The sequence below is a fragment of the Budorcas taxicolor genome, chromosome 4 (assembly GCF_023091745.1).
Source record: "Budorcas taxicolor isolate Tak-1 chromosome 4, Takin1.1, whole genome shotgun sequence".
NCBI lineage: Eukaryota > Metazoa > Chordata > Mammalia > Artiodactyla > Bovidae > Budorcas > Budorcas taxicolor.
In genome coordinates, this window is record NC_068913.1 from 108,877,934 (window position 1) to 108,896,676 (window position 18,743).

An 18,743-nucleotide genomic window follows, 5' to 3' on the forward strand; every position below is an offset into this window, starting at 1 on the left:
GGAAAAGACTCTGATGCTGGGAGAGATTGGGGGCAGGAGGAGAAGGGGATGACAGAGGATGAGATGGCTGGATGGCATCACCGACTCAATGGACATGGGTTTGAGTGGACTCCAGGAGTTGGTGATAGATGGGAAGGCCTGGCGTGCTGCAGTTCATGGGGTCACAAAGAGTCGGACACGACTGAGTGACTGAACTGAAGTGATTGGCTTTTTTGCTGCTGAGTTATATGGGGTTTTTTAAATATATATTTTGAATATTAACCCCTTGTTCAATATATATGGTTTGCAAGTATGTTTTCCCATGCCTTTTGTTGTCTTTTCATTGTGTTAATCTTTTTATTCCTTTCCTGTGCAGAAACTTTTTAGCTTGAGGTAGTTCCACTTGTTTATTTTTTATTTTGCTTTAGATATTATGTCAAAAAATTCATTGCCAAGAGCCATGTCAAGGATTGTTTATTTTATGTTTCATTTATTTCTTTGTAGTTTCAGTTCTTTTGTTTAAGACTTTAATCCACTCTGTGCTAATTTTTGTGAGTGGTGTAGGATAGGAGTCTACTTTCATTCTTTTATATATGAATATCCAATTTGCACATTTACTGAAGAGACGGTCCTTTCTCCACTGGGTATTCTTGGCTCCCTTGTTAAATATTAGTTGAATGTATTTGCAGGGATTTATTTCTGTGCCCTCAATCCTGTTTAATTGGTCTGTGTTTCTGTTTTTAGGCCAGTAATGTATTGTTTTGACTACTGTAACTTTGTAATAAGGCTTGAGATCTAGAAGTAGAAAGCATGAAGCTTTGATCTTTCTCAGGATTGCCTTGGCTATTCTGGGATTTTGGCAATTCCTTAAAAATCTAGGATTATTTTTCTAATTCTGTTAGAAATACCATGGGAATTTTGATAGGGGCTGCATTGAATCCATCTATGGCTTTTGGCAGCATGTACTAATTCATCCAATCCGTGAACATGGGATTTAAATACCAATTACTTCTGATTCTTTCTACTACCGGGTAGTTCTCCCACTGATTTCAACATAAGCAGCTCTTCAGTTCAGTTCAGTTCAGTCGCTCAGTCATGTCTGACTCTTTGCGACCCCATGAATCGCAGCACACCAGGCCTCCCTGTTCATCACCATCTCCCGGAGTTCACTCAGACTCTCTCATCTCCAGTAGCATATTGGACACCTTAAACAATCCATATTTCATGATTATTTTCTCATAATTTGGTTTGATATTTCTTAATTTCAGGACAGTGTCAGTGGCTCTATGTAAGTCTTTATTGATGACATTTCTCTTCTGTAAAATTGAATATGAGATTGAAAATTTAATTTACTGGACACTTAACTTTATTTAGATAGATAAGTCTGTCTGTCTTTCCTTTTCTGCTTCCTTCTTCCTTCCTTTCCCCTTCCTAAACTTTCTATTCTTTCTTTCCTTATTTATAATTCAATGAGTTCTTAAAGATGTTTATTAATAGTTTTCCATATACCAAAAATATATGAAGTATTAAATAAAATAGATGTCGCATAGCTGTCTGATTCTCTCTTAATAGTGAAATGGAGAAAAATCAGATGATGGTTACAGAGTTCATCCTACTAGGATTTTGTCTTGGTCCAAGGATCCACGTATTCCTCTTTGGGCTCTTCTCCCTGTTCTGTGTCCTCACCCTGCTGGGGAACAGGGTCATCCTGGAGCTCATCTCACTGAACTGCAGACTGCACACCCCCATGTACTTCTTCCTCTCACACCTGGCCATTATTGACATGGCCTACGCCTGCAGCACGGTGCCCCAGATGCTGGTCAACCTCCTGAGTCCAGCCAAGCCCATCTCCTTGCTGGCTGCATCACACAGACCTTTCTTTTTCTGAGTTTCACTCACACTGAGTGTCTGCTCCTGGTGGTGATGTCCTATGACCGGTATGACCATCTGCCACCCTCTCTGATATTCTGTCATTGTGAGCTGGAGAGTCGGCATCAGCCTGGTAGGGACTTCCTGGGCATTTGGCTCCCTCCTGGCTCTGGTCCATGTGGGTCTCGTCCTGAGGCTGCCCTTCTGTGGGCCTCATGAAATCAACCACTTCTTCTGTGAAATCCTGTATGTCCTCAAGCTGGCCTGTGCTGATACCAGGCTCAACCAACTTGTCCTCTTTGCTGCTTCCGTGTTTGTCTTAGTCGGGCTCCTCTACCTGGTGCTGGGCTCCTATGCGTGCATCCTGGCCTCCATCCTGAGGATCCAGTCCGCTGAGGGCCGCAGGAAGGCCTTCTCCACCTGCTCCTCCCACCTCTGCGTGGTCGGGCTCTTCCTTGGAGTGCCATCGTCATGTCCATGGCCCCCAAGTCCCGCCACCCTGAGGAGCAGCAGAAGATCCTTTCCTGTTTTATAATCTTTTCAACCCCATGCTGAACCTGCTGATCTACAGCCTGAGGAGCAAAGAGGTCAAGGGTGCCCTGAGGAGAGCACTGTTCAAGGAGAGTTATTTCTAACTGGTGACATTTGAATCCAAAAAAGTTCTCTGCTCTCTTATATGTGCCTTGATGATAGAAGAATAAGATTTCCCTCTTCCTTTGAAGGAAAAGTTTTAGCTATATTGCGTTCATTGATTTTTCTTTCAGATGTGATTTTATTGTTATTGTTCCGTCACTAAGCATGTCCCATGAATTCTATGAACTGCACTCCAGGCTTCCCTGTCTCTCACTGTCTCCCAGAGTTTGCTCAAACTCATGTCCATTGAGTCAGGGATGCTAGCCAACCATCTCATCTTAGGTCACCCACTTCTCCTGTCCTCAGTCTTTCCCAGCATCACAGTCTTCCAATGAGTCAGCTCTTTACATCAAGTGGCCAAAGTATTGGAGCTTCGACTTCACCATCAATCCTTCCAGTCAACATTCAGGGTTGATTTCCTTTGGGGTTTACTGGTTTGATCTCCTTGCAGTCCAGGGGACTCTCCAGAGCTTTCATCAGCAACACACTTCCAAAGCATCAGTTCTTTGGCACTCACCCTTCTTTATGCTCCAGCTCTCATATCAGTACATGACTATTGGAAAAATCATAGCTTGGATTATACTATGATCTTTTTTCTTTGATTGCTCTGAATTTAATATATCTGAAATTAACATTTATTTAAATTGATTTCCTGAGTCTACAAATTTGAATAGTCTTTCCACTGCCCTAACTATATTAGCTCATCAATGGTTTAGGTCACAAGATTTGGAAGAAAAAAACAGTTATGAAGGGAGGTGATCTTGAAAGCCTGGATGCACCCTTGTCCACTCACAAAAATTTCACTCCCCCTGTTCAAGAGTCAGTCAGAGATGTCTAGCTAGTTGTGCTCCATAATGTTGAAAAATCTCATATGAAAATTGTTGAGTCATATTAGGGAGCAGGCTGATAATTATGAAGGAACATAATTAATACAAGGTATTTTGGAGAGCCAAACCAGTCAATCCAAAAGGAATTGGACTGCAAGGTGATCCAACTAGTCAATCCTAAAGGAAATCAGTCCTGAATATTCATTGGAAGGACTGATGCTGAAGCTAAAACTCCAATACTTTGGCTACCTGATGTGAAGAACTGACTCCTTGGGAAAGACCCTGATGCTGGGAAATATTGAAGGCAGGAGAAAGGGACAAGAAAGGATGAGATGGTTGGACTGCATCACCTACACGATGGACATGAGTTTGAGCAAGCCCTGGGAGTTGGTGATGGACAGGGAAGCCTGGCGTGCTTCAGTCCATGGGGTCCCAAAGAGTCAAACACGGCTGAGCGACTAAACTGAACTGAACTGATTTTGGAGAAAGCAGGAAAGATAAAGGAAAAGCTTGCTGATGGGGTGGAAATAGTATGTTGTTTACAGCTTTGGAGGTAAACTGATTAGCTCATGGCTGCTAAAAGAATAAAACTAGGCAGATAATGGGTACAAACAAAAAATTTCTGTTGTTTTTTAGATTCCCAGAAAATTTTGTGGGTTGAATGTAAGTTATGTAGATGTACGGACTGTCTCAGTATATTATTTTCTAGTGTCTTTTCAACAGTAATTTCATAGGAAATTCTATCTGATAGTATAAGCAGCTAGCATGGTATGACTGGCTCTTCTGCCTTGTGGTAATTAATTCTGTTTTACAAACCCAACGGTCAGAGTTGAGTCCCATATATTTAATGTAATTTTTCAGAGTGTTACTTTTACATCCACTTTATAACTTGACCTGAGACAAGGATGGCCGCTTTCCCCCGGACTCTTCCTCAATTTCATCGTAACACTGAACAGAAGGCTTTTTCAGTAGAATTAGGGTGTGTCCTTCATTCGTGCTTTAATAACTTCTCAACCCTATTCTTAATTACTGTGTGTGGGCAACAGTGCTTACTGAATGTAGAAACAGTGGGCTTTTACAACAAGAGTTAAGGCTCGAATTGACCGCTTCGTGCTGCACACTTCACGCTCATATCGACCATTTATATGGACCATCTCGCTCAGTCATCATAACATATCCCAGAAGAGGGTCCTATTATCAGTCTGTTTTATGTATGTATGTGCCAGAAAAACAGTTCAGACCTTTACATGGACAGTCTGACTCCTGAGCCTTGTGTACTTAACCATAACAAAGTCATAGGTCAATATCATTGTAATTCAATAAAGAAGAAGTTTAAGATATCCCAAGGAAGAATATGTTAACTGAAGAAGTATCTCTGCACTGTCTCATGTATGCAAAGTGAGCTGCTCTTTGCTCTCTGAGGCCTGGAAGATCAGAGACAATTTATGAGAGGTCAGTTGTCCTGGAAAGTAAAATATATGGTCAGAGTTGCAAGAGTTATGGGACTTCTACAGGAATACAGACAATGAAGAAGGTGAAAATTAAGTCTACTCTCACTGAGATTGGTGATTTAGTTCAGCTAAGATCAAAAGCTGTTGTTCAAGCTGGTTTTAGAAAAGGCAGAGGAACCAGAGATCAAATTGCCAACATCCACTGGATCATGGAAAAAGCAAGAGAATTCCAGAAAAACATCTATTTTTGTTTTATTGACTATGCCAAAGCATTTGACTGTGTGGATCACAATAAACTGTGGAAAATTTGGAAAGAGATGGGAATACCAGACCACCTGACCTGCCTCTTGAGAAATCTGTATGCAGGTCAGGAAACAACAGTTAGAACTGGACATGGAACAACAGACTGGTTCCAAGTAGGAAAAACAGTGCGTCAAGGTTGTATACTGTCACCCTGCTTATTTAACTTCTATGCAGAGTACATCATGAGAAATGCTGGGCGGGAAGTAGCATAAGCTGGAATCAAGATTGCTGGGAGAAATATCAATAGCCTCAGATATGCAGATGACACCACCCTTATGGCAGAAAGTGAAGAGGAGCTAAAAAAGCCTCTTGATAAAAGTGAAAGAGGAGAGTGAAAAAGTTGGCTTAAAGCTCAACATTCAGAAAACGAAGATCATGGCATCTGGTCCCATCACTTCATGCCAAATAGATGGGGAAACAGTGGAAACAGTGTCAAACTTTATCTTTTTGGGCTCCAAAATCGCTGCAGATGGTGACTGCAGTCATGAAATTAAAAGATGCTTACTCCTTGGAAGAAAAGTTATGACCAACCTAGATAGCATATTGAAAAGCAGAGACATTACTTTGCCAACAAAGGTCTGTCTAGTCAAGGCTATGGTTTTTCCTGTGGTCATGTATGGATGTGAGAGTTGGACTATGAAGAAAGCTGAGCACCAAAGAATTGATGTTTTGAACTGTGGTGTTGGAGAAGGCTGTTGAGAGTCCCTTGGACTGCAAGGATATCTAACCTGTCCATTCTAAAGGAGATCAGCCCTGGGTCTTATTGAAAGGAATGAGGCTAAAGCTGAAACTCCAGTACTTTGGGCACCTCATGCGAAGAGTTGACTCATTGGAAAAGACTTTGATGCTGGGAGGGATTGGGGGCAGGAGGAGAAAGGGACGACAGAGGATGAGATGGCTGGATGGCATCACCGACTCGATGGACGTGAGTGAGAGTGAACTCTGGGAGATGGTGATGTACAGGGAGGCCGGGCGTGCTGCGATTCATGGGGTCGCAAATAGTCAGGCATGACTGAGTGACTGAACTTAACTGAAGATCAAAAGTCATTACAAAGACATCAACACCCTCTGTCTTTCTCTCTGTCTATCTCCATCTCTGATTTTGTCTCTGTTTCTCTCACTACCGGCTAGACACTGCACTTTACAAGAATTATTTCATTTCATCCTCACAATAGCCCTTTGAGGCAAAAGACAATCCCCACTTTACACATAAGGAAATGGAGGCAGAGGGACTGAGTAACTCACCCAGTTCACAGTGAATGACAATCCAACTCAGGATTGTACTGAGGCAGTCTGATTATTGACCCTATAATCATTACCACTGCGTAATGGCCTCTTCAGAGCATACCTATGGGAGAAGGCAATGGCATCCCACTCCAGTACTCTTGCCTGGAATATCCCATGGACAGAGCCTGGTAGGCTGCAGTCCATGGGATCCCTAAGAGTTGGACACGATGGAGCAACTTCACTTTCACTTTTCACTTTCATGCATTGGAGAAGGAAATGGCAACGCACTCCAGTGTTCTTGCCTGGAGAATCCCAGGGACAGGGACGCCTGGTGGGCTATCGTTCATGGGGTCACATAGAGTTGGACAGAACTGACGTGACTTAGCTGCAGCATGGGTAAAAATCAGGGAAATCGAGAGGCTGAATCAAAGCAAGAGACTCAAACCAGTGAGGGCATTAGGCTTTCGAAAGAAAGGAATTGCATTTGCTAAAGAAAGCAGCTTGACTCCAAAGTGCGATGTGAACAGTGGGTGTAGTAACAAGGAAGAACTGTGGCTCCAAGGGTCAGAGAAGGAGATGGTTCTATGGAAATGAGCTGGGAAGTGAAAGAGAGCCAGTGCAAGACAAGACTGATGCCACAGTTTCTCACTGGTTCCTCACCAGCAGAGAACAGGCAGAAGGGAAGTCTGATATTATTGTCTAAAAAGAGCCTTTTCCCAAGACAAAGGAATCCAGATTTCATTTGTGACATTCAGTTCAGTTCAGTAGCTCAGTCGTGTCTGAGTCTTTGGACCCCATGAATTGCAGCACGCCAGGCCTCCCTGTCCATCACCAACTCCTGGAGTTCACTCAGACTCACGTCCATCAAGTCAGTGATGCCATCCAGCCATCTCATCCTCTGTTGTCCCTTTCTCCTCCTGCCCCCCAATCCCTCCCAGCATCAGAGTCTTTTCCAATGAGTCAACTCTTCACATAAGGTGGCCAAAGTACTGGAGTTTCAACTTTAGCATCATTCCTTCCAAAGAAATCCCAGGGCTGATCTCCTTCAGAATGGACTGGTTGCATCTCCTTGCAGTCCAAGGGACTCTCAAGAGTCTTCTCCAATACCACAGTTCAAAAGCATCAATTCTTTGGCGCTCAGCCTTCTTCACAGTCCAACTCTCAGATCCATACATGACCACTGGAAAAACCATAGCCTTGACTAGATGGATCTTAGTCAGCAAAGTAATGTTTCTGCTTTTGAATATGCTATCTAGGTTGGTCATAACTTTTCTTCCAAGGAGTAAGCGTCTTTTAATTTCATGGCTGCAGTCACCATCTGCAGTGATTTTGGAGCCCAAAAAAATAAAGTCTGACACAGTTTCCACTGTTTCCCCACCTATTTCCCATGAAGTGATGGGACCGGATGCCATGATCTTCGTTTTCTGAATGTTGAGCTTTAAGCCAACTTTTTCACTCTCCTCTTTCACTTTCATCAAGAGGCTTTTTAATTCCTTTTCACTTTCTGCCATAAGGGTGATGTCATCTGCATATCTGAGGTTATTGATATTTCTCCCGGCAATCTTGATTCCAGCTTGTGTTTCTTCCAGTCCAGCATTTCTCATATTGTACTCTGCATATAAGTTAAATAAGCAGGGTGACAATATACAGCCTTGACGTACTCCTTTTCCTATTCGGAAGTGAGTTTACGTGATGTTAAATATTGAAAGACATGTCCTGAAATATTATTTTCATGGAATTTAGCAGGATTTTTGTAGTTTACATTGCTTTTCCATTTTTCAGATGTTCTGCAGTTCACCTGGGCATGAAAGGAGAAATCAAGGAGAAAGTAGTCTTAATATTTATGGGTTGCCGGCTATGTACCAACTTTATTATATAATCAGGAGCACTTACCACATTCCTAAATAAATACGTGGTTCTTCTCATAATGGACACACACCTGTGGAGCACAGGTAAGCATGTTTTCAAAATGTGATAATCTGTGAAAGATGTACCTCAAGTTTATGCCTCATTCCCAGCATGTCAGAGGTCATGCTATAAAAACTCATTCATTTGTAAATTTCACAATTGCTTGATATGAAATTCATAACCTCGAATGTCCAGTGTAAGACAAAAGGACAAATAAACATGAGGATACCTTAGGCAACAGTTGTCTCCATGCTCCTGGAAGCGGTGATGGTTTCTAGAGAAAGCCCAAGTCCTCCCCCTTCTCCCGAAGGAGTAGACTCTTCAGCACCTCTTCAGAGCAGAGACTAGAGAGTAATTCTAGTGGTCGCCCTACTTTGATGGTTTGTGTCTTAGAAAATCCTCCCCTGGGCAGTGTCTAATAAGATCTCTGGGACACCCTGCCTCTTTGGACCTCCTAATCCATTTCCTGCCTCTATAACCAGCTCTCAGCAGCATCTCCACACCTTGAGTTTTTACTTGGAATCCGCTGCTTTTTCAGGGTGCTTTCTGCTCACCTCTGCTAACACAAGGGACCCAGATCACACTGGGGAGAAGAGAAGCTGAAACTATAGAACTCAGTGCCAGGAGCTTATTTGATGTCTTACTGGTTCAGCTTCCTTATGGGTTTAGCTGAACCATCTGGAGATTTGAGAAACACGGCAGTGCTGGGATTCATGAAATCCAAATAATGCCAACTATTCAGGGACTGTAAGGAGTGCTGTTTTCTCAGGGTGTGCCCTGGGGCCCTCTGTGTTTCCTAATCTTGTCCTGCTGGGGATGAGAGGGAAACAGAAAAGGAGAGTGGCTCTGTCCCCCTCCCCAGTGGAGGTGGGCGTGCGCCACATGTCACAGCCACCCCTTCCAGTGAACCCTCGAGAGCTACAGCGAGGTTGAGCCCATCAGAGAATTAGCCTCCTTTTCTGAGGATCTGATCCCATTTCCAATCTGCAACAGAGGTGAGGGCTCTACAGCTCCCACAGAAGCTCGCCAAGGCAGGACCCCATCCAGCCTTCAGGTGCTTTCCTCTTCTGAGACCTTGAGTCCAAATATGGGTGTGAACCAGATTGCTGTATTTTATTTTACCATCAATTCCTCTTGTACATGTATAACATCTAGTCTTTTGGTTTTGTTTTTTAATCTGACTTTTACTTTATATTAGTGTATAGTTGATTTACAATTTGTGTTCGTTTTAGGTGTACAGCAAAGTGATTCAGTTATACATATATCCATTCATTTTCAGATTCATTTCCCATATAGATTATTACAAAGTATTGAGTAGAATCCTCTGTGCTATACAGTAGGTCCTTGTTGGTTATCTGTTTTATATATAGTAATGTGTATATGTTAATCCCAAATTCTTAACTCTCACTTTTATACTGCTATTCTTTTTAAGCACAGATAAAGAAATTCAGTTTTCTATAAATATGGGCTAATAATTATTCTGCTGTGGGGATAGTTTGAAGAAAAATTAATGCTAACTTTCTAAAATAGTGCTCACACATAGTATAAGTATATATTTAATTTGGTTAATTTCATTCTATACAGTGGATAAGTAGCTGTATGAAACCTATAACTTTGTGGATCCTGATGCTAGATAAAAGAATAACAAAATCCTGGGTGTTGGATTTAGGTTAAATATATGGAATAATTTTTATAAGCTGAGAAAGATTTTCTAGGATATATTAGGGTGTGATCTTTCATTTCAGGGAAACTGATGTTACTTCAGTCTTTATGTCTATGTCTCATCAATAGAACTACAATATATAATCTATGAAGCCCATACACCTCTCATCCATTACCCATAAGTTGGAGAACAGTGTCAGGCACACAGAAAACACTTCGTATATTAGACTTTCCCAAATCTAGAGTGTACATGAATGAAAGTGAATGTATGTGTGTGTGGTTGTGTGTGTATATCTATATGTGTAGTTGAGGAAAATTCAGGAAAGCAAGAGTTGCTACATAAAGGATAATCTCTTTAGTTTTTAATAGATTTGTCAGCTTTAAGCCCTTTTTAATCCCCAATATCTCTTAAACTAATCATGCACTTTCCAAATAAAGACATTGAAGGTCAGAAGCCAAAACCTGCCTTACTGATCCTTCAACTGTATATTATCCTCAAAAGCATGTCGTTGACTGTAATACAATCACTGTGTAGTAGAAATATGCTCAATTTTTACCTCAGTTAATTCATTTAACTATTTAACCTGTATTACCTCAATTTTCACAACAACCTCATATAATAGATACTGTCACTTTTCTCTTTTCAAAAATTTTAATACTAGGGCTTGAGGGGTTAAGAACTCAGAATCATACAAGTAGTAAATGCATGTCTGATCCTTAAATTTATGCTCTTTAATTACTAATCCATCTTGCTTTTCTATCATAAATTATCAATCCAGAGGCTAGAAAATCTGTAAGGATATAGCTGAACACCATCCACCAACTGGACACCTAGAGACTACTTCATCCACAGCAAAATACACATTCTTCTCAAGCTCACATGTAACATTCACCAAGATAGAGCACATTTAGGGCCAAAAAAATGCACCTGAACAAATTTAAAAGAATTGAAATCACACAGTGTCTGTTCTTAGATCAAAACGGAATTAAAATGGAAATCATTAACAGATTTAGCTGGAAAATCTCCCAAATATTTGGGGATTACACAATCACTTTCCAAATAACACATGGGTCAAGGAAGAAAGATCAACAGAAATGCTAAAATATTTTGATCTAGAAAAGAATCGAAAAAGGGTTCTATTGAGTACATTAACTGTAACAGATATTTCTTATAACTTGGAAGTAAGCATGCAGCACTTCGGTTGAACTGAGGGTTTAAAAATAGCTTTCGTTTTTAGGAATGCTCTGTGACTCACACCCACAACATTAGAAAAGAGTTTGTCAGCCCATCAGATCTTAAATTTTACTTTTTGAAACAGAGGCCCCATCTAGCGCTGACAGGTTTGTTCATGTATAAAGAAATGATTCCAATCTTAGATATTTACTTTGAAACGACAGAGATCCTGAATAATGTATTAGTCATCAAACAATTTGCCAATTTTTAAATTGCTAACTTGTACATACATATCAGATGCATCATTAGAGCATAAAATGATGCTTGAATGTTGTATTTGATATTGGGATGTATTTCATTTCTTTCTTAGTCTCATCTTTCAGTTTTTACAGTCTTTAGTAAACTAATCCATTTGAGTTCAGGTAAGAGACTTCTAATGCCATGTAGAATGAAAATAGGGCTTTCCTGATGGCTCAATTGGTAAAGAATCTGCCTGCAAGGCAGGAGACGCAGGTTCAACCCTTGAGTTGGGAAGATGCCCTGGAGAAAGAAATGGCAACCCACCCCAGTATTCTTGCCTGGATATCCAATGAACAGAGGAGACTGTTCTGTAGGCTGTAGTACGTGGGGTCATAAAGAGTTGGACACAACTTGGCGACTAAACCACCACCAGCATAAAATCTGAGGGAAAAAAGAAAGTAGAAGTGTTTTCCAGGTGTTCAATGCTTAAATATTTTGGAGATTCTACAGTTGTTATTACCAAACTTCAGACAGCATTCTTTTTGGCCTTGGGAAGAATGTCCTTAATTTGGTATTATTCTCAATGACAGAGGATGAGATGGTTGGATGGCATCACCAACTCCATGGACATGGGTTTGAGCAAGCTCCAGGAGTTGGTGATGGACAGGGAAGCCTGGCATGCTGCAGTCCATGGGATCAGAAAGAGTTGGACATAACTGAGTGACTGAACTGAACTGATGCTCAGAAAAATTTAAGCAAGTCTGAAGTACCAGACCCAGTTCAAGGATGGTCCAAGCATTCAATATTTAGGCATTCATTCACTCATGTGTCTCATTCATTCATTTGTTCACTCAGTAAACATTTGCTAAGTGCCAGAATTACAAAAATGGATACACAAGGGATGTGATACAATCCTGTTGACAACTATTCATAAAGAATTTTAATATAGTCAATAGGCCCTCCTTCCTCCTGTCTCTCCCTTTAGGTTTCAAAGAGATTCCTACTTTGTAAGCAATGTTTCTTTTTTCTTTATGTAATTAACTTGGAATTTACAAAAGGAAATAAAGGATGATTTAATAAAGAGATTAAGCATTTTATAAGAGGTAGATTCAGGTGCATTTTCACAGCTAAATGTTTTAATATATTTTATGTATTTTCCAAATAAATTTAAAAGGTTGTCCTAGAACAATGATTTTTAATATAATCCTGAAAAAATAAGCCTTCATCATGTGTTAGAAATTCATAGTACAGTTGATTTAATTGTGTCTTGCTAATAACTTATTGATGTGTTAGTTGGTCAGTTGTGTCAGACTCTCTGCAACCCCATGGGCTGTAGCCCACCAGGCTCCTCTGTTCATGGGATTTTCCAGGCATAAATAAACCTGAATGGAATTGTTATAAAAAATTGGCAAGAACTTTGATTATCAGCACATCCTCTTTGTCAAAATATCTGCATAAGAAGGCAAATCAATACCGCCTGGTTGGTTGGTGAGCATGGAATCAGGGTGGGAGGTGGGGAGGTGCTTAACTGGAGGTCTTACCAGTGAGGGTATTGATCCCTGATTACTGAAGCCATCTGACCTGTAGACACAGACCTGTAGCAGGGCGGCATGCTCATCCCATCAGGCCAGATGCCCCGGGACACTGCTGAAGATGTGTGGATAACCACTGGCCCATGGATCACTGCCTGCTTTATTCCTCAGTCTTTCCATAGACAAGGACCTCACACAATTGTTATATTTGGATTCCTGAGTCACAATCAGATCCTCTCTTCCTTCTTCCATGAAAAACAGTGAAGTGAAAGTGTTAGTGGCTAAAGTCGTGTCCTACTCTTTGCAACCCCATGGACTGTAGCTTACCAGCCTCCTCTGAAAATGGGATTTCCAAGGCAAGAATACTGGAGTGGGTTACCGTTTCTGTTTCCAGGAGATATTCCCGACCCAGGGACTGAACCCAGGTCTCTTGCATTGCGTGTATATTCTTTACCACACAGAGCCACCAGGGAAGCCCTTCCTCCATGAGATTGCATCAAAGCTCCTTGAGTGGAGTTTTCTGCATGCACTTAGAATTCTCCAGTTATATGTCTACACAGTTCTCTTGTTTTCCTTCTCCAGTTCTTCTCCATTCACGATGAGTGGACTTTACAAGTTTTGTTTCTCTTTTTTCTGAGTTCCTCAGGGAGTATCTCATTATTGTCTCCATTGGTATTAATGACTGGTATTAATTTATATTAATGACAACTAGATCAGGATATTATCAACAAAAGCACCTTTCTGTACACTAATCCTGGAGAAGCTGCTTCTTCCAAAATAAGCAGGCCCAGGTTCAATAGATCAGCCTCAGGTCATGTTTGCCTAGCAGTAAGGTGGCCACAGGACTGGAAAAGGTCAGCTTCCATTCCAATTCCAAAGAAAGGCAATACCAAAGAATGCTCAAACTACCGCACAATTGCACTCATCTCACATGCTAGTAAAGTAATGCTCAAAATTCTCCAAGCCAGGCTTCAGCAATACGTGAACCGTGAACTCCCTGACGTTCAAGCTGGTTTTAGAAAAGGCAGAGGAACCAGAGATCAAATTGCCAACATCTGCTGGATCATGGAAAAAGCAAGAGAGTTCCAGAAAAAACATCTATCTCTGCTTTATTGGCTATGCCAAAGCCTTTGACTGTGTGGATCACAAGAAACCGTGGAAAATTCTGAAAGAGATGGGAATACCAGACCACCTGACCTGCCTCTTGAGACATCTGTATGCAGGTCAGGAAGCAACAGTTAGAACTGGACATGGAACAACAGACTGGTTCCAAATAGAAAAAGGAGTACGTCAAGGCTGTATATTGTCACCCTGCTTATTTAACTTATATGCAGAGTACATCATGAGAAATGCTGGACTGGAAGAAACACAAGCTGGAATCAAGATTGCCGGGAGAAATATCAATAACCTCAGATATGCAGATGACACCACCCTTATGGCAGAAAGTGAAGAGGAGCTAAAAAGCCTCTTGATGAGTGAAAGAGGAGAGCGAAAAAGTTGGCTTAAAGCTCAACATTCAGAAAAAGAATATCATGGCATCTGGTCCCATCACTTCATGGGAAATAGATGGGGAAACAGTGGAAAGAGTATCAGACTTTATCTTTTTGGGCTCCAGAATCACTGCAGATGGTAGCTGTAGCCATGAAATTAAAAGACGCTTACTCTTTGGAAGAAACATTATGACCAACCTAGATAGCATATTCAAAAGCAGAGACATTACTTTGTCGACTAAGGTCAATCTAGTCAAGGCTATGGTTTTTCCTGTGGTCATGTATGGATGTGAGAGTTGGACTGTGAAGAAGGCTGAGCACTGAAGAATTGATGCTTTTGAACTGTGGTGTTGGAGAAGACTCTTGAGAGTCCCTTGGACTGCAAGGAGATCCAACCAGTCCATTCTGAAGGAGATCAACCCTGGGATTTCTTTGGAAGGAATGATGCTAAAGCTGAAGCTCCAGTACTTTGGCCACCTCATGTGAAGAGTTGACTCATTGGAAAAAACTCTGATGCTGGGAGGGATTGGGGGCAGGAGGAGAAGGGGACGACCGAGGATGAGATGGCTGGATGGCATCACGGCCTCGATGGACGTGAGTTTGAGTGAACTCCGGGAGATGGTGATGGACAGGGAGGCCTGGCGTGCTGCGATTCATGTGGTCGCAAAGAGTCGGATACGACTGAGCAACTGAACTGAAGGTGCTAATTAAATGTCTGCACCAGCAAAGATGTTATATTTGTACATGGTATTTTGCAGAAGCTGTTATCCAGGACTTAGAACAAATAAACATCACCAGTTCACAGTAGCATCAAATACTGAACCACCAAATGAATGCTATACACATCTCTAAAATGACAAATTCACTAAATTACTTAAAAAAAAAATTGGCTATCTGTAAGGCAGATATCAGTTCTTGTGTTGCTGAAGTAGGAGCAAGTTGATTTTTTAATGATTGTCATGTCTTGTCTTTTTGAATTTCACATATGGTATGTGATGCAAATGCCAAACCATCACACAAATACTGAAGCCTACCACACACTTACTCCAGGTATGGCCTTTTCCACTTATTTTGTGACCTAGATTTTCTCTTTTAACAGGAGTAGAGCAGTAGGGTTACAGGTAGCACATGGGAAACTACATCTTCACGTGTTTCACCTGCATCCACACATACACACCACAGCCTTCAAAGCAACGTGTGAGTGCCTGACTTTACGGTCATTTACACCCTTGCACAAAAGATCCAGATTCACAATACATAAATGCCACGCAGCACTCCCAAACCCAATTCCTACAAATTGTAGAGGTTGTTATTCAAAACAGTTGTTTGGTAAATTAGTAACTATGATGGCATCGGTACATTCACGGCCAATGGTTGGTTTGATTTCATCGCTCTTGGTAACATAAAGGTATTCACTAGAGTTCATGTGGAGCATATCCGCTGATCCCTGCTTAGCACCTTAAACAATCACATTGTCATAAAAGTTGCCCTTTATCTGTTTGTTCCTCCTGTTATCATGTAAACTGCTCTACATCTAAAGAGCAAAGGTTGATTTGCAGAAGGCAACATAGTTGATATTCCTGTTGAGAAACTAGAATTACATTTCCTCTCTAGGACTACTCTAATTCTCATCTTTGGTGTTCCTCCTTTACTGATTACTTCTACATTCCAGAAATTCTCTTAGTAACAGATGTGCAGCTTAGCACCTTGTCGTTTTAGGAATGTGCTTGGTAACTTGACACGTGCAGCTTCAGAATGATTCCTATGTCATGGTTATTTTATCTCCTCTTTTGATTGGACATTCCTTCTTCCCATCACGCATCAGTGGATCTAGGTAACCTATCATGGTGACACAATCCCTTTCTGTAAAACTGTATGTCAGGTTATATGATTAACTTAATGTATAAATAGTCATCATCTTAACCCACTCCAGTGTTCTTGCCTGGAGAATCCAGGGATGGCGGAGCCTGGTGGGCTGCCATCTATGGGGTCGCACAGAATCGGACATGACTGACGCAACTTGGCAGCGGAAGCAGCAGCAGCAGCAGCAGTCATCATCTTAAAATCATGTCCCTTAAAAATGCTATTTTCTGAAATAATGTCTAGAGGTTTTCAACAATTCTGTCCTAAGTGATCCTGTTTTGTAGTTTTCATAGTGAAATGGGAGAAAATCAGACAATAGTTACAGAGTTCATTCTACTGGGACTTGGTCTTGGCCCAAGGACTCAGATGCTCCTCTTTGGGCTCTTCTCCCTGTTCTGTGTCCTCACCCTGCTGGGGAACGGGGTCATCCTGGGGCTCATCTCACTGGACTGCAGACTGCACACCCCCATGTCCTTCTTCCTCTCACACCTGGCCATCGCTGACATGGCCTACGCCTGCAGCACAGTGCCCCAGATGCTGGTCAACCTCCTGAGTCCAGCCAAGCCCATCCCCTTTGCTGGCTGCATCACACAGACCTTTCTCTTTCTAAGTTTCACTCACACTGAGTGTCTGCTCCTGGTGGTGATGTCCTATGACCGGTATGTGGCCATTTGCCACTCCCTCCGATATTCTGTCATTGTGAGCTGGAGAGTCGGCATCAGCCTGGTGGGGACTTCCTGGGCATGTGGCTCCCTCCTGGCCCTGGTCCATGTGGGTCTCATCCTGAGGCTGCCCTTCTGTGGGCCTCACGAAATCAACCACTTCTTCTGTGAAATCCTGTATGTCCTCAAGCTGGCCTGTGCTGACACCTGGCTCAACCAAGTTGTCATCTTTTCGGCCTGTGTTTTTATCTTACTGGGGCCCCTCTGCCTGGTGCTGGGCTCCTATGCGTGCATCCTGGCCTCCATCCTGAGGATCCAGTCCACTGAGGGCCGTAGGAAGGCCTTCTCCACCTGCTCCTCCCACCTCTGCGTGGTCGGGCTCTTCTTTGGAGTGCCATCATCATGTCCATGGCCCCCAGGTCCCGCCACCCTGAGGAGCAGCAGAAGATCCTTTCCTGTTTTACAGTTTCTTCAACCCCATGCTGAACCCGCTCATCTACAGCCTGAGGAGCAAAGTAGGTCAAGGGTGCCCTTAGGAGAGTGCTATTCAAGGAGAGTCATTTCCTGTTGGAGTGACATTTGAATCACTGCCCCTGCCTGAAGAGTTTACTTGGAACTTTGGTACTGAGTATCTACCAAAGCTTATCACTCTGTGTCTCCGAGACTAAGTCATCCAAGACACTCTGTAAAGAACTCTCTTTTCCTCCCCATAAATTAGTTAGGTTTTGCTGCATTCATTATATTTAATTCTATCAACCGCATTTACTTTTTCATTTGACTACTTGGTGAATTAAGATGATCCAGAGGGGGGGAAAAATTATTTTATCCACTGCTAAGGAGCCCAAAAGGTTAAAATAGGCCCTCTACCTCTGACTCCACTGGGCGTGTGCAATAACAGCAGAATAACAGACGTTAGTGATATAACCACATTCATAACAATTTTTAAAAATATTGTTGCTACAGGCAACAGAATCCATGAATAACTTTGTCCATGTTCATCCCACATTCGGATGTTTCCTCTCAAGTGTAAATCCTCTTAGAAATAGTGAAGTATAGTTTGTCAGTCGTGTACGACTCTGCGATCCCACTGACTGTAGCCCACCATGCTCCTCCGACCGTGGAATTTTCCAGGCAAGAGTACTGGAGTGGGTTGCCATTTCCTTCTCCAGGGGATCTTCTCAACCCAGGGATTGAACTCAGTTCTCTCCCGCATTGCATGCAGACGCTTTACCCTCTGAGCCACCAGGGAAGCTGTACCAAAATGCCTACTTAGACTTACGGAAAATTGATTTTGCTGATCAAATCCTGTAATCTGCCTTACAATTTCTGTGATCAGAAATTGAGTCTCATATATAGCTGGTATCCCAAGGAACTGCCCAACAAAACCCATTGTCCTGTCTGCGCTGGTCTTTTGATGGCTGCTTGTTCCAAACTCTCCTCATCTTCTCAAGAAAAATATCTACGATTCTCTCTGAATAGACATACCAAGGAGGAGTTAGCAAGTGCCGCAGCCCAACTCTGAATTGCTGGATACGAATGGAGAGCCCTACACAGAGGCAACTGAATGGAAAAAGGGGTGTAATAACAATAGTTAAAAGTATAATTAAGTACTCCATGCCACCTGCTTCACGTTGATTGATACTTTATAGAGATCATCTCCTTTTATCATCATAACAAATGCATTTTTCATTATCATCCCATTTTATAGATGCAAACATTAAGGCAATGGCAAATGTGAGACTCATATCCCAACAATATGACTCCCAAGTCTTTTCTACTAACTGAATAATGTAGTACCTCACTATCAGAGTTATTAAACTAAGAATAAGGTGAACCTATCCCAACATAGGATATGTTGGGAGGCTTTGTGTTTCTTCTCAGGCTGTGTGCCACAGTGAATCTGGGAGAGCTAGGTATTATTTA

The 18,743-nt window shown here is 42.0% G+C and overlaps 1 protein-coding gene and 1 pseudogene across 1 annotated transcript; both read left to right on the forward strand.

The window, feature by feature from the left end:
- Positions 1 to 1,555: 1,555 nt before the first annotated feature.
- Positions 1,556 to 2,483, forward strand: LOC128046555 (olfactory receptor 2A1/2A42-like; annotated as a pseudogene).
- A 13,972-nt stretch (positions 2,484 to 16,455) lies between these two features.
- LOC128046347 (olfactory receptor 2A1/2A42-like) lies at positions 16,456 to 17,396 on the forward strand. Its single transcript, XM_052638428.1, is given in 4 exon segments — positions 16,456 to 17,209; positions 17,212 to 17,265; positions 17,268 to 17,338; positions 17,340 to 17,396. Coding segments are annotated over 4 exon segments (936 nt in total).
- Positions 17,397 to 18,743: the final 1,347 nt, after the last annotated feature.